Raw genomic sequence first — 21,779 nt, 5'->3', positions numbered from 1 at the left:
TTAGGAGGCATTGAAGCGGTGTCCGGAGCAGGATGGAGAAGCATCGGGGTGGTGGCTGGAGCAGGGTGAAGGGGCATCAGGGTGGTGACCGATGCAGGGGGGAGGGGCATTGGTGAGGAGGCCGATGCAGTGTCAGGAGGCATCAGGGCAGAGGCCAGCGCAGGCGGGAGAGGCATCAGGGCAGAGGCCAGAGCAGGGTTGGGTTGCATCGGGGTGGTGACCAATGCGGGGAGGAGAGGCATCAGGGTGGTGGCATTGATGCAGAGGTCAGAGTAGTATCAGGAGGCATTGGGGCGGAGGCTGGAGCAGGGAGGAGAGGCATCGGGGTGGTGGCATCGATGCAGAGGTCAGAGTAGTATCAGGAGGCATCGGGGCGGAGGCTGGAGCAGGGAGGAGAGGCATCCGGGTGGTGGCATCGATGCAGAGATCAAAGTAGTGTCCGGAAGCATCGGGGTGGTGGTCGGAGCAGGATGGAGAAGCATCGGGGTGGTGGCTTGAGCAGGGTGAATGGGGCATCAGGGTGGTGACCAATGCAGGGGGAAGGGGCATCGGTGTGGAGGTCGGTGCAGTGTCAGTAGGCATCAGGGCAGAGGCCGACGCAGGTGGGAGAGGCATCAGGGCAGAGGAGAGCAAGGTTGGGTTGCATCGGAGTGGTGACCGATGCGAGGAGGAGAGGCATCGGGGTGATGGCATCGATGCAGAGGTCAGAGTAGTATCAGGAGGCTTCAGGGCGGAGGCCGGAGCAGGGAGGAGAGGCATCCGGGTGGTGGCATCGATGCAGAGGTCAAAGTAGTGTCAGGAGGCATCGGGGCGGTGGCCGGAGCAGGGTGAAGAGGCATCGGGGTGGTGGCTGGAGCAGGGTGAAGAGGCATCAGGGTGGTGACCGATGCAGGGGGAAGGGGCATCGGTGTGGAGGCTGGTGCAGTTTCAGGAGGCATCAGGGTGGAGGCCAGCACAGGCAGGAGAGGCATCGGGGCAGAGCAGGGTTGCGTTGCATCGGGGTGTTGACCGTTGTGGGGAGGAGAGGCATCGGGGTTGAGGTTTGAGCAGGGTGGAAAGGCATCGGTGCGGAGGCCGAAGCAGGGTGGAGGAGCATAGGGGTGGTGGCTGGAGCAGGGTGAAGGGGCATCAGGGTGGTGACTAATGCAGGGGGGAGGGGCATCGGTGCAGAGCAGGTGCAGTATCAGGAGGCATCAGGGCGGAGGCCGACAGAGGCGGGAGAGGCATCGGGGCAGAGGCCAGAACAGGGTTGGGTTGCATCGGGGTGGTGACCGATGCAGGTAGAAGAGGCATCGGGGTGGAGGCTGGAGCAGAGAGGGGAGGCATTGGGGTGGTGGCATGGATGCAGAGGTCAGAGTAGTGTCAGGAGGCATCGGGGCAGAGCAGGGAGAAGAGGCATAGGGGTGGTGGCATCGATGCAGAGGTCAGAGTAGTGTCAGGAGGCATCGGAGCGGAGTAGGGAGGAGAGGCATCGGGGTGGTGGCATCGATGCAGAGATCAGAGTAGTGTCAGGAGGCTTCGGGCGGAGGCCGGAGTAGGCAGGAGAGGCATCGGGTGGTGGCATCGATGCAGAGGTCAGAGTAGTATCAGGAGGCATCGGGGCGGAGGCCGGAGCAGGTAGGAGAGGCATCAGGTTGGTGGCATTGATGCAGAGGTCAGAGTAGTGTCAGGAGGCATCGGGCGGAGGCCGGAGCAGGGACGAGAGGCATCGGGGTGGTGGCATCGATGCAGAGGTCAGAGTAGTGTCGGGAGGCATCGGGGTGGAGGCCAGAGCAGGGAGGAGAGGCATCGGGGTGGTGGCATCGATGCAGAGGTCAGAGAAGTGTCGGGACGCATCGGGGCGGAGGCCGGAGAAGGGAGGAGAGGCATCGGGGTGGTGGCATCGATGCAGAGGTCAGAGTAGTGTCAGGAGGCATTGGGGCGGAGGCCGGAGTAGGGAGGAGAGGCATCCGGGTGGTGGCATCGATGCAGAGGTCAAAGTAGTGTCAGGAGGCATCGGGGCGGTGGCCTGAGCAGGATGGAGAAGCATCGGGGTGATGGCTGGAGCAGGGTGAAGGGGCATCAGGTGGTGACCAATGCAGGGGGGAGGGGCATCGGGGTGGAGGCCGGAGCAGGTGTGCAGGAGGGAGGCAGGAGGGGCAGGGCAGGGGGTGATCTAGTAGTGTCAGGATGTACAGGAGGCATATTTGTTCGTGTTGTTCTAGGGAGTGGCAGGTGGGAGGCCGATGCAGTGTCAGGAGGCATCAGGGCAGAGGCCGGCGCAGGCGGGAGAGGCATCAGCGCAGAGGCCAGAGCAAGGTTGGGTTGCATCGGGGTTGTGACTGATGCGAGGAGGAGAGGCATCGGGGTGATGGCATCGATGCAGAGGTCAGAGTAGTATCAGGAGGCATCGGGGCGGAGGCCGGAGCAGGAAGGAGAGGCATCCGGGTGGTGGCATTGATGCAGAGTTCAAAGTAGTGTCAGGAGGCATCGGGGCGATGGCCGGAGCAGGGTGGAGAAGCATCGGGGTGGTGGCTGGAGCAGGGTGAAGAGGCATCAGGGTGGTGACCGATGCAGTGGGGAGGGGCATCGGTGTGGAGGCTGGTGCAGTTTCAGGAGGCATCAGGGTGGAGGCCAGCACAGGCAGGAGAGGCATCGGGGCAGAGCAGGGTTGGGTTGCATCGGGGTGTTGACCGATGTGGGGAGGAGAGGCATCGGGCTTGAGGTTGGAGCAGGGTGGAGAGGCATCGGTGCGGAGGCCGGAGCAGGGTGGAGGAGCATAGGGGCGGTGGCTGGAGCAGGGTGAAGGGGCATCCGGGTGGTGACTAATGCAGGGGGGAGGGGCATCGGTGCGGAGGCCGGTGCAGTATCAGGAGGTATCGGGGCGGAGGCCGATACAGGCGGGAGAGGCATCGGGGCAGAGGCCAGAACAGGGTTGGGTTGCATCGGGGTGGTGACCGATGCAGGTAGGAGAGGCATCGGGGTGGAGCAGGGTGGAGGAGCATCGAGATGGTGGCCGGTGCAGAATGGAGAGGCATCGGTGCGGAGGCAAGAGCAGTGTCAGGAGGCATCGAGGCGGAGGCCAGAGCAGGGTGGAGGAGCATCGGGGCGGAGGCCGGAGCAGGGTAGAGGAGCATAGAGGTGGAGGCCGGAGCAGGGTGGAGGAGCATCGAGGTGGAGGCCAGAGCAGGGTGGAGGAGCATCGAGGCGGAGGCTGGAGCAGGGTGGAGGAGCATCGAGGCGGAGGCCAGAGGAACATCGGGGTGGTGACTGATGCAGGGAGGAGAGGCATCGGGGTGGAGGCCAGCGCAGAGTGGAAAGGCATCGGTGCGGAGGCAAGAGCAGTGTCAGGAGGCATCGAGGCGGAGGCCGGAGCAGGGTGGAGGAGCATCGGGGTGGAGGCCGGAGCAGGGTGGAGGAGCATTGAGGCGGAGGCTGGAGCAGGGTGGAGGAGCATCGAGGCGGAGGCCGGAGGAACATCGGGGTGGTGACTGATGCAGGGAGGAGAGACATCGGGGTGGAGGCCAGCGCAGAGTGGAAAGGCATCGGTGCGGAGGCAAGAGCATCAGTGTAGGATAGCTAGATAAGCCTGATTGCTGCGTTCAGGATGGATTGGAGAGAGTTTAGTTAGAAGATTGATCGGTACAAAACTGCAGTTATCAATCCAAGGGGGGATCAGGGCAAAAATAAATGTTTTTGCTATTCCAAATGGTAATAAAGGGTGTGTTCTGGACCATGATGTTTGAGGTGACACACGTGAGCCAGAGATTCAATGTGGGGGGTGAAGGAAAGATGGGAGTCACATATGACAGCAGGCCAGTGGGCGTGCTGCCCAGGACTTATGGGGGTCCCAGACACTGAGATGGCCTTGTAGATACCTGGTCGTCTGGTAGGGTAGCTTGTCTCATGGCATCCCATATGGCTGCTAAGAAGTAGATTTTCCTTCCATCAGAGATGTCGCTGGTTGGAGGAGTACAGTAGCAGATAAGCCCGGTGATTACACGCTGATTAGGGATGTCTGGAATAGGCCCTTCCTCAAACATATAGTCTTCTCTTCCTTAGGCCGCCCTCACACAGGGTGTTTTTGCACAGCGTTTAGCGCTACGTTTTCAGCGCTGTGCCATACGCTGTACGAGGCTCCCATTCATTTCAGCGGGCGGCTCACACAGGGCTGAGAACGCTGCATGTTCTATTCTTGGGAGTTTTCAGCTGTGCGTCTCCCATTGAAATGAATGGGCAGCGGTTTCAGCTGTGCTGAAAACGCAGCGTTTTTGCAAACGCCCTGTGTGAGAGAGGCCTAAAGAGCAGCGCTCTTTGACAAGATCAGTGTTACGTCCACTCGGCGTGCTAAGGCGCCACTCCTCAGAACGGACGCAGGAGTGTCCATTTAAAACCGCAACAACTCTCATCATGTGTTCAATAGACCAATCTCACCTCTCCAGGCTAAGACAGAAGTATCCCTGTCCCTTACTAATCAGGGAAAGTGGGGAACCCCTGCCGAAAAGCAGGGTGATTGTCCTGATAAGGTTATCCTCACTGTCTTCATCTGGGACCTGGCTATCCCTGATCAGGAACCTGGAGAGATGCACTAAACACACAGAGCACGACTCTGTTCACACACACTGGACACAGAACAGGACAGATCACATCTCATGTCTGACCACCAGCACAGACATAACACACGTCACTGTTCACACCAACATACCAGGTTGTGCATACAACATGTAACAGGAACCCCACCCAGAGCTCACATGAAAACAGATGGTATACCATAGCCAAGTGTCCTCACACCAGGGGATAGAGAGTCAGCCACTGTGCTGACACAGGGAACAGTGTCAGGCATCACCCATGAGACACAAACATAGGACATCAGACGTCTGGGGGCCACACCTGCCCAGGGATAGGGAGAAACCTGCGGGCCGCCTGCACCTGTGTGGTCACCGTACCACACACTACACAATGCACACACACCAGAACACAGGGAGAGGAGGGACAGCAGGTGTCCAGACCGTCCTCAGGGGAGGAGAGAGGGACACTACAGACAAGCAGGCACACAGCAGCTCTGAGTGACATTAACAGTACAGCACTACAATGACCAGGAATCTATCCCAAGACCTTACTTGTATTTATCTGCAGCAGACCAGGGGGATTGGCTGGTGGAGAATACCACACCCAGCCAGTTCACTTACCCCCTTCCTGTGAAGGTGTCCACAAGAAAGCCTGTAGAGGTATTATTGTATCTTGACGCCACCAGGAAGTCCTGGTGGAGACAAGACTGACAGGGGGTGACAACGCCTGAACCTGATTGGCTGCAGAAAACGCTCTCCCAGCAAGTCCTGGCAGGCCACTAATCTGCTGCACTTCCAACTCGCCTTGCTGATGGAAATTGGCCGCTGGTGCTGTAAGTATCTGTGGCCAACAGCAACTGCTGCTGTAGCTGCGCGTTAGGTGCCGTCTGCCCCGTCTCCCGCCCTGAAGGAAGGTCCCTGCTGCTGCTATAACTGTGCATGGGGTCCCTGGGGCTGCGCTGTCCTCCTGCATTCAGGTTTTTGTTGAGGCTTGTGGCGCTCTGGGCTCCCTACTTCCCACCACGCTGCTTGGTGACATGCAGAAATGGGAAGGGGGGGGGGGGTCGCCAGCGGGGAAGCCTCTGCGGTGAAAGACAGCGAGTGCGGACCTTCCTTCAGGGACGGGAGAACAAGGACCAAATACAGCGTGAGCAGGGACCCAACGCACAGCGGCAGCAGCAGCGGGGGACAGCTACAGATACTTACAGCACCAGCAAGGCGAGACAGAACAGCAGCAGAATAGTGGCCTGCCGTGACCTGCAGCCAATGAGGTAGAGGGGGCGTCACACCCCTGGGAGCCTTGTCTCCACCAGGACTTCCTGCTGGCGTCAAGATACAATAATACCGCCTGTAGAACCACAAGTCCCAGATGCACAACCTTAACAATCAGCTACTCTCTGCGGCTCTAATGCAAACAGGCAGAGAGGGGCCCCAGAGAAGGAGGCCAGCTACAAAGAGAAGCGCAATGATCGGAGGGGTTCTAACAACTCATCAGGCAAGGGACATTTTGCTCGCCTTCTGCTGCTGCTGCGTAATAACGTGGGATTGTGGAAAGTTCTAAAAGATGTAATTATTAGTGACCTATAAAGGAGGATTTGGGTCTCTGCTTTATGACAATAGAAGTCGTGAGGCCGCCTCCAAACAAGAGCCGACCGCTTCAAAGAAAGTGGCAGGATTTAGGAAATCTTAGCGAGACTTATCCCCAAGTCCATTGTGTCTTCCCAGTTATTGATTGGATGAAGTAGGGTTACAGCTGTGCCAAAAACTACTGAGTACTCAGAGGATCTGTAATACGGACACACCCGTCTAATACCCCTCCCCCCCCCCGTCTTATAATAGTTACCCTGCAAGAAATACCCCCAAATGACCTGAACCGTCTCCCTAGGATTCCTTCATATCAAGTAATATAGCCACACAGTGTATATATAATACTACAGTATATATAATGTAGCCACACAGTGTATATATAATACTACAGTATATATAATGTAACCACACAGTGTATATATAATACACAGATCATTCACCTCGGGATAATATCACACGTATCACCCCTCATATATAACATACAGAGATCATTCACCTCAGGGTAATATCACACATATCACCCCTCATATATAACATACACAGATCATTCACCTCAGGGTAATATTACACATATCACCCCTCATATATAAAATACAGAGATCATTCACCTCAGGGTAATATCACACGTATCACCCCTCATATATAACATACAGAGATAATTGATCTCAGGGTAATATCACACATATCACCTTTCATATATAAAATACAGAGATCATTCACCTCGGAGTAATATCACACATATCACCTCTCATATATAACATACACGGATCATTGACCTCAGGGTAATATCACACATATAACCCCTCATATATGGCATACAGAGATCATTCACCTCGGGGTAATATCACACGTATCACCCCTCATATATAAAAAACAGAGATCATTGACCTCAGGGTAATATCACACATATTACCCCTCATATATGGCATACAGAAATCATTTACCTCAGGGTAATATCACACATATTACCCGCCATATATAACATACAGAGATAATTTACCTCAGGGTAATATCACATAAATCACCCCTTATATATAACATACAGAGATCATTCACCACAGGGTAATATCACACATATCACCCCTCATACATAACATAGAGAAATGATGCACCTTGGGGTAATATCACACGCATCACTCCTCATATATAACATACAGAGATCATTCACCTGGGGGTAATATCACACAAATCACTCACTTCAGGGTAATATCACACGTATCACCCCTCATATATAACATACAGAAATCATTTACCTCAGCGTAATATCACACGTATCACCCCTCATATATAACATAGAGAGATAATTGATTTCAGGGTAATATCACACATATCACATTTCAAATATAACATACAGAGATCATTCACTTCGGAGTAATATCACCCCTCGTATATAACATACACAGATCATTGACCTCAGGGTAATATCACACATATAACCCCTCATATATGGCATACAGAGATCATTTACCTCAGGGTAATATCACACATATCACTCATCATATATATCATACAGAGATCATTCACCTCAGGGTAATATCACCCATATCACCCCCCATATATACCATAGAGAGACCATTTACCTCAGGGTAATATCACACGTATCACTCCTCATATATAACATACAGAGATCATTCACCTGGGGGTAATATCACACATATCACCCCTTATAAATAACATACACAAATCACTCACTTCAGGGTAATATCACACGTATCACCCCTCATATATAACATACAGAAATCATTGACCTCAGGGTAATATCACACATATCACCTCTCATATATAACATACAGAGATCATTCACCTCAGGGTAATATCACACATATAACCCCTGATACACGGCATACAGAGATAATTTACCTCAGGATAATATCACACGTATTACTCCTCATATATAACATAGAGACATCATTCACCTCGGAGTAATATCACACATATCACTCCTCATATATAACATACCGAGATCATTCACCTCAGGGTAATATCACACATATCACCCCTCATATATAATAGACAGAGATCATTCACCTCAGGGTAATATCGCACATATCACCCCCCATATATAACATACAGAGATCATTTACCTCAGGGTAATATCACACATATCACCCCTCATATATAACATACAGAGATCATTCAGCTCAGGGTAATATAACACATATCACCCCTCAAATATAACATACAGAGATCATTCACCTCAGGGTAATATTACACATATCACCCCTCATATATAACATACAAAGATCATTCACCTCCGGGTAATATTACACATATCACCCCCCATACATAACATAGAGAAATGATTCACCTTGGGGTAATATCACACGTATCACTCCTCATATATAACATATAGAAATCATTGACCTCAGGGTAATATCACACATATCACCTTTCATATATAACATACAGAGATCATTCACCTTGAAGTAATATCACACATATCTCCCCTCATATATAACATACAGAGATCATTGACCTCAGGGTAATATCACACATATAACCCCTCATATATGGCATACAGAGATCATTCACCTCAGGGACATATCACACGTATCACTCCTCATATATAACATACAGAGATCATTGACCTCACAGTAATATCACACATATCACCTTTCATATATAACATACAGAGATCATTCACCTCGGAGTAAAATCACACATATCACCCCTCATATATAAAATACAGAGATCATTCACCTCGGGGTAATATCACACATATCAGCAGTCATATATAACATAAAGTGATCATTCACCTCAGGGTAATATCACACGTATCATCCCTCATATATAACATACAGAGATCATTCACCTCAGGGTAATATCACACGTATGACGCCTTATATATAACATACAGAGATCATTTACCTCAGGGTAATATCATACGTAACAGCAGCCATATATAACGTACAGAGATCATTTACCTCAGGGTAATATCACACGTATCAGCAGTCATATATAACATAAAGTGATCATTCACCTCAGGGTAATATCCCACATATCAGCAGTCATATATAACATACAGAGATCATTCACCTCAGGGTAATATCACACGTATCATCCCTCATATATAACATACAGAGATCATTCACCTCAGGGTAATATCACACGTATGACCCCTCATATATAGCATACAGAGATCATTCACCTCAGGGTAATATCACACGTATCAGCAGTCATATATAACATACAGAGATCATTCACCTCAGGGTAATATCACACGTATCAGCAGTCATATATAACATACAGAGATCATTCACCTCAGGGTAATATCACAAGTATCGGCAGTCATATATAACATACAGAGATCATTCACCTCAGGGTAATATCACAAGTATCAGCAGTCATATATAACATACAGAGATCATTCACCTCAGGGTAATATCACACGTATCAGCAGTCATATATAACATACACAGATCATTGACCTCAGGGTAATATCACACATATAACCCCTCATATATGGCATACAGAGATCATTTACCTCAGGGTAATATCACACGTATCACCCCTCATATATAACATACAGAGATCATTAACCTCGGCGTAATATCACACGTATCACTCCTCATATATAACATACAGAGATCATTCACCTCAGGGTAATATCACACGTATCACCCCTCATATATAACACACAGAGATCATTCACCTTAGGGTAATATCACACAGATCACCCCTCATATCTAACATACCGAGATCATTCACCTCAGGGTAATATCACACGTATCACCCCTCATATATAACATACAGAGATCATTCACCTCAGGGTAATATCACACATATCACCCCCCATATAGAATATACAGAGATCATTTACCTCAGGGTAATATCACACATATCACCCCCCATATAGAATATACAGAGATCGTTTACCTCAGGGTAATATCACACATATCACCCCTCATATATAACATACAGAGATCATACACCTCAGGGTAATATCACACATATCAGCAGCCATATATAACATACAGAGATCATTTGCCTCAGGGTAATATCACACGTATCAGCAGTCATATATAACATACAGTGATCATTCACCTCAGGGTAATATCACACGTATCACCCCCCATATAGAATATACAGAGATCATTTGCCTCAGGGTAATATCACACGTATCAGCAGTCATATATAACATACAGTGATCATTCACCTCAGGGTAATATCACACATATCACCCCCCATATAGAATATACAGAGATCATTTACCTCAGGGTAATATCACACATATCACCCCCCATATAGAATATACAGAGATCGTTTACCTCAGGGTAATATCACACATATCACCCCTCATATATAACATTCAGAGATCATACACCTCAGGGTAATATCACACATATCAGCAGCCATATATAACATACAGAGATCATTGGCCTCAGGGTAATATCACACGTATCAGCAGTCATATATAACATACAGAGATCATTCACCTCAGGGTAATATCACACGTATCACCCCTCATATATAACATACAGAGATCATTCACATCAGGGTAATATCACACGTATCACTCCTCATATATAACATACAGAGATCATTCACCTCAGGGTAATATCACACGTATGACCCCTCATATATAACATACAGAGATCATTCACCTCAGGGTAATATCACACGTATCAGCAGTCATATATAACATAAAGTGATCATTCACCTCAGGGTAATATCCCACATATCAGCAGTCATATATAACATACAGAGATCATTCACCTCAGGGTAATATCACACGTATCATCCCTCATATATAACATACAGAGATCATTCACCTCAGGGTAATATCACACGTATGACCCCTCATATATAACATACAGAAATCATTCATTCACCTCAGGGTAATATCACACGTATCAGCAGTCATATATAACATACAGAGATCATTCACCTCAGGGTAATATCACACATATCACCCCTCTTATATAACATACACAGATCATTCACCTCAGGGTAATATAACACATATCACCCCTCAAATATAACATACAGAGATCATTCACCTCAGGGTAATATTACACATATCACCCCTCATATATAACATACAAAGATCATTCACCTCCGGGTAATATTACACATATCACCCCCCATACATAACATAGAGAAATGATTCACCTTGGGGTAATATCACACGTATCACTCCTCATATATAACATATAGAAATCATTGACCTCAGGGTAATATCACACATATCACCTTTCATATATAACATACAGAGATCATTCACCTTGAAGTAATATCACACATATCTCCCCTCATATATAACATACAGAGATCATTGACCTCAGGGTAATATCACACATATAACCCCTCATATATGGCATACAGAGATCATTCACCTCAGGGACATATCACACGTATCACTCCTCATATATAACATACAGAGATCATTGACCTCACAGTAATATCACACATATCACCTTTCATATATAACATACAGAGATCATTCACCTCGGAGTAAAATCACACATATCACCCCTCATATATAAAATACAGAGATCATTCACCTCGGGGTAATATCACACATATCAGCAGTCATATATAACATAAAGTGATCATTCACCTCAGGGTAATATCACACGTATCATCCCTCATATATAACATACAGAGATCATTCACCTCAGGGTAATATCACACGTATGACGCCTTATATATAACATACAGAGATCATTTACCTCAGGGTAATATCATACGTAACAGCAGCCATATATAACGTACAGAGATCATTTACCTCAGGGTAATATCACACGTATCAGCAGTCATATATAACATAAAGTGATCATTCACCTCAGGGTAATATCCCACATATCAGCAGTCATATATAACATACAGAGATCATTCACCTCAGGGTAATATCACACGTATCATCCCTCATATATAACATAGAGATCATTCACCTCAGGGTAATATCACACGTATGACCCCTCATATATAGCATACAGAGATCATTCACCTCAGGGTAATATCACACGTATCAGCAGTCATATATAACATACAGAGATCATTCACCTCAGGGTAATATCACACGTATCAGCAGTCATATATAACATAAAGTGATCATTCACCTCAGGGTAATATCACAAGTATCGGCAGTCATATATAACATACAGAGATCATTCACCTCAGGGTAATATCACAAGTATCAGCAGTCATATATAACATACAGAGATCATTCACCTCAGGGTAATATCACACGTATCAGCAGTCATATATAACATACACAGATCATTGACCTCAGGGTAATATCACACATATAACCCCTCATATATGGCATACAGAGATCATTTACCTCAGGGTAATATCACACGTATCACCCCTCATATATAACATACAGAGATCATTAACCTCGGCGTAATATCACACGTATCACTCCTCATATATAACATACAGAGATCATTCACCTCAGGGTAATATCACACGTATCACCCCTCATATATAACACACAGAGATCATTCACCTTAGGGTAATATCACACAGATCACCCCTCATATCTAACATACCGAGATCATTCACCTCAGGGTAATATCACACGTATCACCCCTCATATATAACATACAGAGATCATTCACCTCAGGGTAATATCACACATATCACCCCCCATATAGAATATACAGAGATCATTTACCTCAGGGTAATATCACACATATCACCCCCCATATAGAATATACAGAGATCGTTTACCTCAGGGTAATATCACACATATCACCCCTCATATATAACATACAGAGATCATACACCTCAGGGTAATATCACACATATCAGCAGCCATATATAACATACAGAGATCATTTGCCTCAGGGTAATATCACACGTATCAGCAGTCATATATAACATACAGTGATCATTCACCTCAGGGTAATATCACACGTATCACCCCCCATATAGAATATACAGAGATCATTTGCCTCAGGGTAATATCACACGTATCAGCAGTCATATATAACATACAGTGATCATTCACCTCAGGGTAATATCACACATATCACCCCCCATATAGAATATACAGAGATCATTTACCTCAGGGTAATATCACACATATCACCCCCCATATAGAATATACAGAGATCGTTTACCTCAGGGTAATATCACACATATCACCCCTCATATATAACATTCAGAGATCATACACCTCAGGGTAATATCACACATATCAGCAGCCATATATAACATACAGAGATCATTTGCCTCAGGGTAATATCACACGTATCAGCAGTCATATATAACATACAGAGATCATTCACCTCAGGGTAATATCACACGTATCACCCCTCATATATAACATACAGAGATCATTCACATCAGGGTAATATCACATGTATCACTCCTCATATATAACATACAGAGATCATTCACCTCAGGGTAATATCACACGTATGACCCCTCATATATAACATACAGAGATCATTCACCTCAGGGTAATATCACACGTATCAGCAGTCATATATAACATACAGAGATCATTCACCTCAGGGTAATATCACACGTATCACCCCTCATATATAACATACAGAGATCATTCACATCAGGGTAATATCACATGTATCACTCCTCATATATAACATACAGAGATCATTCACCTCAGGGTAATATCACACGTATGACCCCTCATATATAACATACAGAGATCATTCACCTCAGGGTAATATCACACGTATCAGCAGTCATATATAACATAAAGTGATCATTCACCTCAGGGTAATATCCCACATATCAGCAGTCATATATAACATACAGAGATCATTCACCTCAGGGTAATATCACACGTATCATCCCTCATATATAACATACAGAGATCATTCACCTCAGGGTAATATCACACGTATGACCCCTCATATATAACATACAGAAATCATTCATTCACCTCAGGGTAATATCACACGTATCAGCAGTCATATATAACATACAGAGATCATTCACCTCAGGGTAATATCACACATATCACCCCTCTTATATAACATACACAGATCATTCACCTCAGGGTAATATCACACATATCACCCCCCCCCATACATGACATACAGAAATGATGCACCTTGGGGTAATATCACATGTATCACCCCCCATATATGATATACTGAGATCATTGACCTCAGGGTAATAGCATAGATATCACCCCTCATATATAACATACAGAGATCATTCACCTCAGGGTAATATCAGACATATCACCCCCTCATGTCTACCATACCGAGATCATTCACCTCAGGGTAATATCAGATATATCACCCCTCATATATAACATACAGAGATCATTCACCTCAGGGTAATATCACACGTATCAGAAGTCATATATAGCATAAAGTGATCATTCACCTTAGGGTAATGATATTGAATGAGTCACGTGACATGTAATAACATCTCCCTCCCTGAAGGCACTGCTTAGACGTTGGGTTCCCCGCCCCTCTAGCTGTAGTTCCTTGATTTCTCACTAGAGGGCAGCAGGTGATGTAACGCTACAGGGCTCTCTCTCCCCAGAAGTCGTAAACCGCCTGCAAGCTCTGGCCAGTCTCAGGCTTCGCCAGCATGGAAGGGGAGGAGCCGGAGCGGGTCATGTGACTATCTGCAAGATGGCGGCGCAGTGCTGAGTCTTGTTGCGGGCAGAGTGCGGACGGGCCGGGATATGCAGGAGGCGTCCGGGGACGGCGACAAGACCAAGACCAAGAGCATGTTCCTGTCCCGGGCGCTGGAGAAGATCCTGGCCGACAGGGACGTGCGCAGAGCCCACAACTCCCCGCTGCGCACCGCCTGCCAGGTGGCCCTAGGTGAGAGGGAGAGGAGTGACTGACGGGAGAGAGGGGGGAGGTGTGACTGAGGGGGGACGGAGGGATATGTGACTGGGGAGACGTGTGACTGGGGGGACGGAGGAGTGTGACTGACATGAGGGGACGGAGGGATATATGACTGGGGGGATGCGTGACTGAGGGGGGGACGGAGGGATATATGACTGGGGGGGATGCGTGACTGAGGGGGGGACGGAGGGATATGTGACTGGGGTGACGCGTGACTGACGGGAGAGCCTGGGGGGGGGGGGGGGGGAGACTGACGGGAGAGCCTGGGTGGGGGGCGCGAGACTGACGGGAGAGCCTGGGGGGGGGGGGGGGCGCGAGAGGGAGGGGTGGACGCGTGACTGACGGGAGAGGGAGGGGTGGACGCGTGACTGACGGGAGAGGGAGGGGTGGACGCGTGACTGACGGGAGAGGGAGGGGTGGACGCGTGACTGACGGGAGAGGGAGGGGTGGACGCGTGACTGACGGGAGAGGGAGGGGTGGACGCGTGACTGACGGGAGAGGGAGGGGTGGACGCGTGACTGACGGGAGAGGGAGGGGTGGACGCGTGACTGACGGGAGAGGGAGGGGTGGACGCGTGACTGACGGGAGAGGGAGGGGTGGACGCGTGACTGACGGGAGAGGGAGGGGTGGACGCGTGACTGACGGGAGAGGGAGGCGGGACGCGTGACTGACGGGAGAGGGAGGCGGGACGCGTGACTGACGGGAGAGGGAGGCGGGACGCGTGACTGACGGGAGAGGGAGGCGGGACGCGTGACTGACGGGAGAGGGAGGCGGGACGCGTGACTGACGGGAGAGGGAGGCGGGACGCGTGACTGACGGGAGAGGGAGGCGGGACGCGTGACTGACGGGAGAGGGAGGCGGGACGCGTGACTGACGGGAGAGGGAGGCGGGGGGACGCGTGACTGACGGGAGAAGGAGGGATATGTGACTGGGGTGACGCGTGACTGACGGGAGAGCCTGGGGGGGGGGGGGGTGACGCGTGACTGACGGGAGAGCCTTGGGGGGGGGGGTGACGCGAGACTGACGGGAGAGCCTTGGGGGGGGGGGGGGTGACGCGAGACTGACGGGAGAGCCTGGGTGGGGGGCGCGAGACTGACGGGAGAGCCTGGGTGGGGGGCGCGAGACTGACGGGAGAGCCTGGGTGGGGGGCGCGAGACTGACGGGAGAGCCTGGGGGGGGGGCGCGAGAGGGAGGGGTGGACGCGTGACTGACGGGAGAGGGAGGGGTGGACGCGTGACTGACGGGAGAGGGAGGGGTGGACGCGTGACTGACGGGAGAGGGAGGGGTGGACGCGTGACTGACGGGAGAGGGAGGGGTGGACGCGTGACTGACGGGAGAGGGAGGGGTGGACGCGTGACTGACGGGAGAGGGAGGGGTGGACGCGTGACTGACGGGAGAGGGAGGGGTGGACGCGTGACTGACGGGAGAGGGAGGCGGGACGCGTGACTGACGGGAGAGGGAGGCGGGACGCGTGACTGACGGGAGAGGGAGGCGGGGGGACACGTGACTGACGGGAGAGGGAGGCGGGGGGACACGTGACTGACGGGAGAAGGAGGGATATGTGACTGGGGTGACGCGTGACTGACGGGAGAGCCTGGGGGGGGGGGTGACGCGTGACTGACGGGAGAGCCTTGGGGGGGGGGGGGTGATGCGAGACTGACGGGAGAGCCTGGGTGGGGGGACGCGTGACTGACGGGAGAGGGAGGCGGGGGGGGACGCGTGACTGACGGGAGAGCCTGGGTGGGGGGACGCGTGACTGACGGGAGAGGGAGGCGGGGGGGACGCGTGACTGACGGGAGAGGGAGGCGGGGGGGACGCGTGACTGACGGGAGAGGGAGGCGGGGGGGACGCGTGACTGACGGGAGAGGGAGGCGGGGGGGACGCGTGACTGACGGGAGAGGGAGGCGGGGGGGACGCGTGACTGACGGGAGAGGGAGGCGGGGGGGACGCGTGACTGACGGGAGAGGGAGGCGGGGGGGACGCGTGACTGACGGGAGAGGGAGGCGGGGGGGACGCGTGACTGACGGGAGAGGGAGGCGGGGGGGACGCGTGACTGACGGGAGAGGGAGGCGGGGGGGACGCGTGACTGACGGGAGAGGGAGGCGGGGGGGACGCGTGACTGACGGGAGAGGGAGGCGGGGGGGACGCGTGACTGACGGGAGAGGGAGGCGGGGGGGACGCGTGACTGACGGGAGAGGGAGGCGGGGGGGACGCGTGACTGACGGGAGAGGGAGGCGGGGGGGACGCGTGACTGACGGGAGAGGGAGGCGGGGGGGACGCGTGACTGACGGGAGAGGGAGGCGGGGGGGACGCGTGACTGACGGGAGAGGGAGGCGGGGGGACGCGTGACTGACGGGAGAGGGAGGCGGGGGGGACGCGTGACTGACGGGAGAGGGAGGCGGGGGGGACGCGTGACTGACGGGAGAGGGAGGCGGGGGGGACGCGTGACTGACGGGAGAGGGAGGCGGGGGGGACGCGTGACTGACGGGAGAGGGAGGCGGGGGGGACGCGTGACTGACGGGAGAGGGAGGCGGGGGGGACGCGTGACTGACGGGAGAGGGAGGCGGGGGGGGACGCGTGACTGACGGGAGAGGGAGGCGGGGGGGACGCGTGACTGACGGGAGAGGGAGGCGGGGGGGACGCGTGACTGACGGGAGAGGGAGGCGGGGGGGACGCGTGACTGACGGGAGAGGGAGGCGGGGGGGACGCGTGACTGACGGGAGAGGGAGGCGGGGGGACGCGTGACTGACGGGAGAGGGAGGCGGGGGGGACGCGTGACTGACGGGAGAGGGAGGCGGGGGGGGGACGCGTGACTGACGGGAGAGGGAGGCGGGGGGGGACGCGTGACTGACGGGAGAGGGAGGCGGGGGGGGGACGCGTGACTGACGGGAGAGGGAGGCGGGGGGGGACGCGTGACTGACGGGAGAGGGAGGCGGGGGGGGGACGCGTGACTGACGGGAGAGGGAGGCGGGGGGGGGACGCGTGACTGACGGGAGAGGGAGGAGGGGGGGCGCGTGACTGACGGGAGAGGGAGGAGGGGGGGACGCGTGACTGACGGGAGAGGGAGGAGGGGGGACGCGTGACTGACGGGAGAGGGAGGAGGGGGGGACGCGTGACTGACGGGAGAGGGAGGAGGGGGGGACGCGTGACTGACGGGAGAGGGAGGAGGGGGGGACGCGTGACTGACGGGAGAGGGAGGAGGGGGGGACGCGTGACTGACGGGAGAGGGAGGAGGGGGGGACGCGTTACTGACGGGAGAGGGAGGAGGGGGGTCGCGTTACTGACGGGAGAGGGAGGAGGGGGGGGGCGCGTTACTGACGGGAGAGGGAGGAGGGGGGGCGCGTGACTGACGGGAGAGGGAGGAGGCGGGGCGCGTGACCGGATGGAGATGGGGGGGCGCGTGACCGGATGGAGATGGGGGGGCGCGTGACCGGATGGAGATGGGGGGGGCGCGTGACCGGATGGAGATGGGGGGGCGCGTGACCGGATGGAGATGGGGGGGCGCGTGACCGGATGGAGATGGGGGGGCGCGTGACCGGATGGAGATGGGGGGGCGCGTGACCGAATGGAGATGGGGGGGCGCGTGACCGGATGGAGATGGGGGGGGCGCGTGACCGGATGGAGATGGGGGGGGGGGGCGCGTGTCCGGATGGAGATGGGGGGGGGGGGGCGCGTGACCGGATGGAGATGGGGGGGGGCGCGTGACCGGATGGAGATGGGGGGGGGGGCGCGTGACCGGATGGAGATGGGGGGGGCGCGTGACCGGATGGAGATGGGGGGGCGCGTGACCGGATGGAGATGGGGGGGCGCGTGACCGGATGGAGATGGGGGGGCGCGTGACTGACGGGAGAGGGGGGGGGGCGCGTGACTGACGGGAGAGGGGGGGGCGCGTGACTGACGGGAGAGAGGGGGGGGCGCGTGACTGACGGGAGAGGGGGGGGCGCGTGACTGACGGGAGAGGGGGGGGCGCGTGACTGACGGGAGAGGGGGGGGCGCGTGACTGACGGGAGAGGGGGCAGGGTCGACGCGTGAATGGCGGGAGAGGGGGGCGGGGTCGACTTGTGACTAATGGGGGGGTGACTGATAGGAGAAGGGGGCGGTGTCGACGCGTGACTGACGGGAGAGGGGGGCGGGGTCGACGCGTGACTGACGGGAGGGGGGGCGAGGTCGACGCGTGACTGACGGGAGGGGGGGCGAGGTCGACGCGTGACTGACGGGAGGGGGGGCGAGGTCGACGCGTGACTGACGGGAGGGGGGGCGAGGTCGACGCGTGACTGACGGGAGGGGGGGCGAGGTCGACGCGTGACTGACGGGGGGGGGGGCGAGGTCGACGCGTGACTGACGGGAGGGGGGGCGAGGTCGACGCGTGACTGACGGGGGGGGGGGGGGCGAGGTCGACGCATGACTGACGGGAGGGGGGGGGCGAGGTCGACGCGTGACTGACGGGAGGGGGGGGGGGCGAGGTCGACGCGTGACTGACGGGAGGGGGGGGGGGCGAGGTCGACGCGTGACTGACGGGAGGGGGGGGGCGAGGTCGACGCGTGACTGACGGGAGGGGGGGGGCGAGGTCGACGCGTGACTGACGGGAGGGGGGGGCGAGGTCGACGCGTGACTGACGGGAGGGGGGGGCGAGGTCGACGCGTGACTGACGGGAGGGGGGGGCGAGGTCGACGCGTGACTGACGGGAGGGGGGGGCGAGGTCGACGCGTGACTGACGGGAGGGGGGGGCGAGGTCGACGCGTGACTGACGGGAGGGGGGGGCGAGGTCGACGCGTGACTGACGGGAGGGGGGGGCGAGGTCGACGCGTGACTGACGGGAGGGGGGGGCGAGGTCGACGCGTGAGTGACGGGAGGGGGGGGCGAGGTCGACGCGTGACTGACGGGAGGGGGGGGCGAGGTCGACGCGTGAGTGACGGGAGGGGGGGGCGAGGTCGACGCGTGAGTGACGGGAGGGGGGGGCGAGGTCGACGCGTGAGTGACGGGAGGGGGGGGGCGAGGTCGACGCGTGAGTGACGGGAGGGGGGGGCGAGGTCGACGCGTGACTGACGGGAGGGGGGGGGCGAGGTCGACGCGTGACTGACGGGAGGGGTGGGGCGAGGTCGACGCGTGACTGACGGGAGGGGGGGGCGAGGTCGACGCGTGACTGACGGGAGGGGGGGGCGAGGTCGAAGCGTGAGTGACGGGAGGGTGGGGGCGAGGTCGACGCGTGAGTGACGGGAGGGGGGGGGGCGAGGTCGACGCGTGAGTGACGGGAGGGGGGGGGGGCGAGGTCGACGCGTGAGTGACGGGGGGGGGGGGGCGAGGTCGACGCGTGAGTGACGGGAGGGGGGGGGCGAGGTCGACGCGTGAGTGACGGGAGGGGGTGGGCGAGGTCGACGCGTGAGTGACGGGAGGGGGTGGGCGGGGTCGACGCGTGAGGCACGGGAGGGGGCGGGGTCGACGCGTGAGGCACGGGAGGGGGGCGGGGGCGACGCTTGAGGCACGGGAGGGGGGCGGGGTCGACGTGTGACTGATGGGGGATGTGTGACTGACGGGAGAGGGGGCGGGGTCGACGTGTGACTGACGGGAGAGGGGGCGGGGTCGACGTGTGACTGACGGGAGGGGGGGCGAGGTCGACGTGTGACTGACGGGAGATGTGTGACTGACGTGAGAGGGGGTGGGGTAGACGTGTGACTGACGGGAGAGGGGGTGGGGTCGACATGTGACTGACGGGAGAGGGGGCGGGGTCGATGTGTGACTGACGGGAGGGGGGGCGGGGTCGACGTGTGACTGACGGGAGATGTGTGACTGACGGGAGAGGGGGGGGGCGAGGTCGACGTGTGACTGACGGGGGAGGGGGGACACGTGTCTCGTGTTTTCTCTTCCTCGGCGCGCTGTGGTCACAGATCTGCGTCGGTCTCTGTACTTCTTAATCGTCATTTTTATCCTCCTGTTTTGCAGATGAGCTTCGGACGGAGTTGGAGCAGCAGAAGTGAGTGTCAGCTGTTCGCCGCGGTTTTCCCTGGAAAGCTCCTCCCTTCTCAGCCTCTTTCTCTTTCCTCCGCTTTAGGGATGGCTCGGCTCCGCCCTCTAAACCCAAATTCATAGAAGCAGATAAGTACTTCCTGCCGTTTGAGCTGGCATGTCAACTGAAGTCTCCTCGAGTGGTCAGCACCTCCCTGGACTGCCTGCAGGTAGCGATCGTCACCTGATGTGGGACTACAAATACCAGCATGGTGGGTGCGATGTGTGGCGGTTGTTTTCTGTCTTGTAGAAGCTGATTGCGTACGGTCATATTACTGGCAACGCACCGGATAAAGGGATTTCCGGGAAGCGCCTCATCGATCGCATAGTGGACACCATCTGCAATTGTTTCCACGGCCCCCAGACAGATGAAGGGGTGCAGCTCCAGATCATCAAGGTGAGACAACACGTTGTAAGGGGTGACACATAGCGCAGCCACATAGCGCAGCCAATCAGAATCCCTTCAGGTAGCCACAAACTGATTGGTTACTTTGTGGCGCTCTTTTGGCCCCATAGTGATGTCATTTGTGATAAGGTGGAGACCGCCCACGACTGCGGCGAGACAATGACTACAGGGACCTCAGTCCTTGATAACACCTCTCTTGCTTTTGGTCCAGGCTCTGTTGACGGTGGTCACCTCTCCGTTTGTAGAGATCCACGAGGCCACCGTCCTCCTGACTGTGCGGACATGTTACAACATCTACCTGGCCAGCAAGAACCTGGTAAACCAGACCACCGCCAAGGCCACGCTGACTCAGATGCTGAACGTCATCTTCATTCGCATGGAAGTTCACGCGGTAAGAGGCTGGCGAGCAGAATGTCAAAGGACGTGTTGTGGGGAAGCATCCAGTAGTAT

The 21,779-nt window shown here is 54.6% G+C and overlaps 1 protein-coding gene across 1 annotated transcript in view; it reads left to right on the top strand.

Moving 5' to 3' along the window:
* The first annotated feature begins 14,688 nt into the window (after positions 1–14,688).
* ARFGEF2 (ADP ribosylation factor guanine nucleotide exchange factor 2) overlaps positions 14,689–21,779 on the top strand; it is a 52,469-nt gene continuing 45,378 nt past the window's right edge. Inside the window, exons 1-5 of the mRNA XM_066586468.1 lie at positions 14,689–14,893; positions 20,861–20,891; positions 20,970–21,093; positions 21,174–21,320; positions 21,541–21,720. Of these exons, the coding sequence (XP_066442565.1) occupies positions 14,752–14,893; positions 20,861–20,891; positions 20,970–21,093; positions 21,174–21,320; positions 21,541–21,720 (624 nt within the window). The 5' untranslated portion in view covers positions 14,689–14,751. The remainder of the gene's footprint in view (positions 14,894–20,860; positions 20,892–20,969; positions 21,094–21,173; positions 21,321–21,540; positions 21,721–21,779) is intronic.

The sequence above is a fragment of the Eleutherodactylus coqui genome, chromosome 13, assembly GCF_035609145.1.
Source record: "Eleutherodactylus coqui strain aEleCoq1 chromosome 13, aEleCoq1.hap1, whole genome shotgun sequence".
Lineage (NCBI taxonomy): Eukaryota > Metazoa > Chordata > Amphibia > Anura > Eleutherodactylidae > Eleutherodactylus > Eleutherodactylus coqui.
The sequence above is the reverse complement of the archived record's forward strand: the minus strand, read 5'-3'. Positions and strand labels throughout refer to the sequence as shown.